The sequence below is a fragment of the Panthera onca genome, chromosome X (genome assembly GCF_046562875.1).
Source record: "Panthera onca isolate mPanOnc1 chromosome X, mPanOnc1 haplotype 2, whole genome shotgun sequence".
Lineage (NCBI taxonomy): Eukaryota > Metazoa > Chordata > Mammalia > Carnivora > Felidae > Panthera > Panthera onca.
The window spans coordinates 17,941,897-17,948,744 of NC_138357.1; the positions used below are offsets into that span (position 1 = coordinate 17,941,897).

General features: G+C 46.1%; 1 protein-coding gene across 1 annotated transcript in view; it reads right to left on the bottom strand.

Moving 5' to 3' along the window:
* Positions 1 to 963: 963 nt before the first annotated feature.
* The window catches only part of LOC145714515 (P2R1A-PPP2R2A-interacting phosphatase regulator 1-like), a 110,968-nt gene continuing 105,083 nt past the window's right edge, over positions 964 to 6,848 (bottom strand). The window contains exon 12 of the mRNA XM_081794052.1: positions 964 to 5,739. Coding sequence (XP_081650178.1) covers position 5,739 — 1 coding nt within the window. The 3' untranslated portion in view covers positions 964 to 5,738. The remainder of the gene's footprint in view (positions 5,740 to 6,848) is intronic.

Sequence of the window (6,848 nt, forward strand, 5' to 3'; positions counted from 1 at the left end):
CTCATGAACCATGAGATCATGACCTGAGCTGAAGTCGGACACTTAACTGACTGAGCCACCCAGCTGCCCACAAACCAGAATTGGCTTCTTAAACATGGACTGTGGGTGTTTTCAATGTTGGAGTTCATTTATTTAGTAACGTTACTCATCCAAATATATATCTAAACTTTGATTTTACTCCCAATGCCAACATTAAAAATGACTTTCATGGTGTTATATAGAGAACCTCAACAGTTATATAATCACTCCCATTTTACAGATAAGAAAACTGAGGCTATAAGAGGCAAACTTGCCCAAGGTCACACACAGCTCGGCAAGGGCCAGAGATGAGGTTTTCACCCAGATCTGAATGCTTCTTGTCAATGCTCTTAACCACGGCACTGTGGCATAGTGTGCCTGCCTCCTGTAGTGGACATTTGGAAAAATACTTAAAACTGGATTACAGGGCTGTCACTTTTGAAGTACGAAATCCCATGGTCTGGAGTGAAGTATAATTACATACAAGCTACGTCTTAAGTATGTGTTTTGCAGGATCTCCTTGCCATGGTTTACTCATCCCAGTCGTTAAACTCATCTGTGCGTGTGTGATGAAATGTTCCCAGATGTGCTGTGGCATGCGTGCTTACCTTAGAAACATTGTTTTCAGGTATATTAGTGCAGTCTGCCTTCCAAGTTTGCCCATGAAGTGAGCAGAGGAGCAGGTGGGTGTGACAAGTTAAACATCTGGGAGCCCTGATGAAATTTTAGGTGCTGCCTTTTGGCATGTTCCTTCAACAGGGTGTCCCCAAAGTCTAAGTGCAGCTTAAAAAATATATATAAATATATGTTATGGAGTACCTGCCAGCTTACTAGATAGAAAAGCCCCAGATTGGCCTGCCATTGATGAGAGAAGCCAAGGAGTTAAGCATGAAGCGTTGGGTCACAAGGAGTGCAGGCTTTGGAAAGGGGCAGAGTGAAAAGGTGAAGATAGCAGGAGAGCAGGAAGCTACTTCGTACCATGTGGGATCTTCCCGACAACCCTTAAAATTTTCAGCAAAGTTACCGAATTTGGAAAATGCTGAGTGTGTCAGGATTTCATGTGGGAAGTGGTGAGACCCATCTGGGGTTGCTGTGGGAACCATGTTTCTGTGCTTGATTCTAGAAGAAACAAAATGGCACATACAAATGTCAGGGAGCACAGAGGCGCTGATGTATGGAGGATGTAAAAGCATGGAGATCCCCCGGGAGAGTCCTGAGATATAAGCTGGAATCAGGGGTAACCTAAGCCAGTGTCTGGGCTATCCCACCATTAGATAGTATGGACCCCCCTTGAGTTTTTGTTGTCGACTTGACCAGTGTCGGTAGCCCGTGGTTTTTATTTCTTCCTTCATCATCTCTCAGATTCTCCATAATAATAACTAACATGTCCTAAAGGCCTTCGATGTTGTAGTCTCTTTATAAGCATGCATTATTTCCTCTCTTCAGGCCATCTGAATGAAAGTTTTACAAATGAAGGAATTGAGCCCAGGGAAGTTAAGACTTACCCCAGTTTCCATAGCTCATGACTCCACGCTTCTTCCTGTAAACCACACCACCTCACACGCGTCATTCCACAGTCGTCGTCTACAGTCAAAAGGAACTCCTGAACTTTGCATCTTTCCCCTGAACACTATGCCTAAGACCATCTCCTTGTCTTGGTCAATTTTCTCTAGTGTGGTAAACAGAGAGCCTTGTGTAACAGTGTTGTAACCTGACAGGTGCAAAGAGTACAGGTGCCCTGGTTGCCACAACAGAAGGTAAAAATCATCCCACAGGCTCACTAAGTCACAGGCTCCTCTTGATGTCACCGAGGCCACGACAAGCTCCTGGAGCATGAAAAATGCCCCCACCATTTCAAGAATAAAAAACAAAATCATTCACACGCAGTGTTGACATCGAGCAGGCAATTCAGTAAATGTTCTTGACTAATTGGTAACTTCGTAATTTTTATAATAAGGGTCATTGGGTGAAGGGGATGGGAAATACAGAACCATGTTTCTGTGCTTGATTCTATATGTTTGGGTGAGGGATCAGGGCAGGAGAGAGTCTATTTCCAGGACCTCGAACGGATATTTCTGTCCAGGCCTGCCACAGACTCGTTGTAGTCCAACAACCTCATTGTACAGACGGGTAAATTTCGAGGCCCAGGATAAAGAAAGGGATTTATACAGCTAAAGAAACTCATACAGCTAATTAGCGGGACAATGGAACTCAGTTCCTTCCTTTGCAAAAAGTACTCTAGGTGATTCAAACTGTCTCTCTTCTCTGCCACCAAATGCCTGCTATTAGGATTCCTATTTTTTTTTTTTTCCAAAATGAGTTATGGCAAGAATGAACAGGAGAGGAGCTCTGGGCAAAGGCTTCCAAAAGGAATAGCAACACACTATGTCTGAACAGTCTAGAAGTAAAGGCATGGCCTTTAATGCCTTTGTATGCCTGGATTTGCCATGTGTCTGGACTGTCAGCAGGTAAGAATGCAGTTGAAGCCTTGTTGATGTTCGACACTGTTTTAGCGACATCTTCCAGCCCCAGCCCCTGTCTCAAGGTAATGGGAGAGCCAAGCAGTATTCCCCACCCCTTTCAGAAGGCCTTTCTCAAACTGACCTCAAAAGGCTATGAGCAATCAGTTTCCCCCGAGTCCTAATCCCAAGATTGCCAGTGCCGATGCCTAGCAAGCAGACTGCCTCTCTCCCGAATTAGTTACCCTCGGCTCTCCCAAAAGGGAGACCATTCGCTCTTGAACAGGCAGTTGCTGACCGATGACTCTGTGTGGCATGAGGCGAGGATGTGAGGATACAGAGTTGACTTGTGGCTGCCCTCAATGAGCTCCCAGTCAAGTAGGTGAAGCAGACAGTAAGCAATTTCACAGATCAGCCCAACATAAGTAGTTACAATACATCAGGCACAATGCCACGTCCTTTGGATGCAAGGATGGACAAGACCAAATCCAGCCCTCTTCACCTCAGAGACAAACAGGAAAACAATGACAATAACAGTGTTTAACTGCCGTGAAAGAGCTCAGCTCAGGAGCTGGGGGGAAGGAAGTCTGAAGAGAGGGATCTAAAGGGAGTGTTGTTCACAAAACCACCGTGGCGCTGAGAAAATTCTGGGAAACCACCAATTGGACTGAGGCAACAAAGGCCTCCAAATGAAAGGCTTAACATTTTGTCTTAAGTGTTGTCTTAAGAGCTGCAAGCTATATGACCTCAAGCCAGCTTCTTAGAGCTCCAGGCAAGGACAAGGAACTTCAAGGGGAAAGTTTTGCCGATACTAAATTGCAGGCACAATTGTGACGCAGGCTGAAATCTGTCCTTCTGGAGCCTCCTCCAAAGTTCTTCTCCAGTTGTGATTTCTCCCTGCCTGAAAAGACCTGTCCCAGAAAGAGTCCTAAACTAATTCATTCTGATAGGTGAACAACTGGTAAATGCTGTGTCTCCCAGACCTGCCTGGGGATAAACCAGTCACCTGGCGTCACTCCTGACGGTACTGTTGACCTTGTTTTTCTCCTGGTGTAATATTGCGAGTTATAATAAGAAATATATTTTTGGTCTACCTCCCCAATTCTGGCACAAAGCTCCTAAAACTCGGAATTTCCTAGGTGATGAGAGTGATGAAGGTGTCTTGATACTTATAACAACCCCCCTTCAACCACCCATGAGCTTGTGTTAATGAGGTAATTTTTGGAAAGCACTAAGGACAGGGGAACCAACCACGTGACTGGAAGGTTGACCCTTTCAGTCCCACCCTGCTGACCTCTCCGGATGGGAGAGGGGCTGGAGGTTGAATCAATCACCAATGGCCAGCGAGCCAATGATTTAATCAACCATGCCTGTGTAATGAATTCTCCACAAACCCCCACAAGGACAGTGTTCTGAGGGCATCCAGGTTGGTGAACTGGAACACTTCCACATGTCACCATGCTGGGCCCCAAACTCCACAGGTACAGATGCTACTTTGTGCAGGACCTCACCTTAAGTATCCTCTCATAGCCTCTGTAAGACACTGGTAATCTAGTAAACTGGCTTCCTGAGTCCTGCGAGCTGCTCCAGCGAATCAACTGAACCCAAGGAGGGGGTCCCAGGAACCTCTGATTTATTGCCAGTTAGTAAGAAGTATAGGTAACAACCTGGACTTGCCACTGGCATCTGAAGTGGAGGGCAGTCTTGTGGGACCGAGCCCTTACCCTGTGGGATCTGCCGCTGTCCCCAGGTGGAGTGTTACCCTTAGTAAATAAAAATACCCATTATTTTGCTAACAAAAAGTGGGCTTATTTAGGAACAGCAGAGAATTGCAACCTGGGACAAGCAAGCCAAAACAAAAACCATCAGCAAGCAAGTCTAGGGAACAAAGCCAATGAAGGCTCTTTTATAGAGGCGGGGGGGGGGGGGGGGGGGGCGGGGCAGTTGGGAGGGCGGTTGTAAAGAAGAAGCCCATTGGAGTAAACTAGGAGTTCCAAGTACAGTGGCTTTTCATTGGCTGTGTTGTAACAGTCTCTCATTGGCTGGGCTGTTGCCGGGGGAGGAGGAAGCCTTCCTTCCTCTGGCCCGAATAGATAGAAAAGCAGTATCCACAGTGCAAGGTCCACCTCTTCACGTTGGATCCACAATTGACCAACAGTGGTAGGGTGCGAGAGCTGCCCCTGCCAAACCTCCCGCCTCCATCTAAGTGAGGTTTCCCTTTAATGATTTTCACAATAGTGTCAGAATTGAGATGAACTGTAGGACACCCAGCCGGTGTCAGAGAATTGCTTTGGTGGTGTTGAAAAAAACCCCGCGTTAGAATTGTTGGAGCAGAATCTTACCCGGGGATTTTTATTGAGTAGATCTGGGGTAGGTTCTGGGAATGTTTTTAACAAGGGCTCCAGGTGATGAATCTTCCCTTCAGGCAAATTGTGGAAACCATGAAGTAAAGCATTATCCTCAGGAATTTGCAATGAAGGCTTTGATTCCTAACGTGGGATCTCAAACACACCTACCTAAGTAGTAGAGTGTAAAGGTTTTTAATAATAAAACAGAACTTACATTTGAAGAGCATCCTATAGTTACATTATCACACCTGCTATAAATATTACCACATTAGAACCTCCTAAGAGCCTAGTAAACTGGGTAGGCCAGGGATTCTTGTCCCCATTTTAGGGATGAGGAAACCCGCCAAAGTGTAGCTTGTAATATAATTGGAGCAAAAACAAATACGCATTAAGTGATGCAAGAACAACACAAAGCCAGATGCCTAACTTTGCAAAAGCATATTTTATAACACGGTATTCAAAGTCCGAAGGGATATAGAGCCCAAGGGTAGCCTGAAGCAAATAGGAATCCAAAGCCTCCCAAAGGGGGAGAGATTTCTACATCTGGAAACTGTTATTTTCTATGTCACCATGAAATTTGTCTACACTGAATTCTCATGTGAACTGTACCAGTTACATTTTCCACAACCACATATTATACCACAAACCAGTCTGACCTGCAAGGGAAGTACAAGCTTTGGGCCTTTTGCAATTGCAATGCTCTGCTGTCTAACCAGTTTGTTTTTGCAGAATGACATGTGGCTGGGTCAAGATGAAGACGTCCTAGGGAAGCCTTGCCTAGGCTCCCTTCTGGGCCTACTTTGGGCTTCAGATACAGTGGAGTCGAAGGATATCATTTCATCCAACTGTACTGATGTCTTTTCTGGATTAGGCTTTGTGCCGGCAGCTGTGGGTCACTCTGAGGAATTCATAGTCTAGGTAGGAGAGAAAGGAAGACATAATACACAACCAGTGATTGCCTAAGTCAGGAAGAATTGCAAAGCAGAATAAGCAACGTTCTACGGTGATGGAGCAGGAATCAATAGTTCTCATGGAAGATCCTGGAAGGCTTATTGGAGGAAGTGGCATTTCTGCCGGGCCTTGAAAGAGAGGTAGGCATTCCAAAGAGAGAGAAGGGAATCCAGAAGCAAAGGCATCAGAAACCTGAGCCCAAAGGAGATCTACTGGCAGCCTATTGCACATGTGGGGCAAGTGGGGGGAATTCTTTGGGCCTTATACTTGTGGGTAGGGAACTTGTGGCAGCTGTACCTTACTTATCCTTTCTGAACATCATTAACATTTAATTCCGAGCGTTCCATCTTTAACGATATTTCAAGGGGCCTATGGACAGTACAGTGTGGCTTCCTTTCAAGGGGGAGTGTTTCGGGCAGGCAGTGCTGTCCCAGGCCCCGCTGTCTTCCAGGGATGCCTAGTTTATTGGGTTAGAGCATTGTGTGCATCAGAAAAGGATTACAGAAGTCCTTCTATACCACGCTGAAGGATTGTAGGGACTTGTGACACATTGAAAGGTTTTTTTTGTTTTTGTTTTTGTTTTTAACATTGAAAGGTTTTAAGCGGATAAGTAACAGGTCACCTATACATCTTAGGTAAGATAAATCCCTTTGGTTGCAGTCTGGGAGATGGCGTGAGCCAAGGCAAGAGTGGAAGGAGAGAGCCCAGCCGGGAGGCTACTGTAGAGCTCCAAAGCAAAAAGTCATGGGGGCTGCACGGAGCCCATAGCACTGAGGACAAAGTGGAGAAAGGCGGTCAATAAGACGTGTCTCAGAGGTAGAATCAATTAGCCTTGGGTACTCACGGGATGGATGTGTGTGTGTGTGTGTGTGTGTGTGTGTGTGTGTGTGTGTAGGGAAGAAGGGGGAGGGAATCAAGCGTGACTGCCCGACAAGTGCAAAGAGAGATGAGCTGACCCTCTGTAAGAGTCTCCGGCCTCCTCAAGGGGCGGCAGGAGGGGAGGGGAGGGAAGAGGAAGGACAGGTCCTAGGCAGCAGGAAGAAATCCGGAGCGCGGATTAGGAAGAAACTCA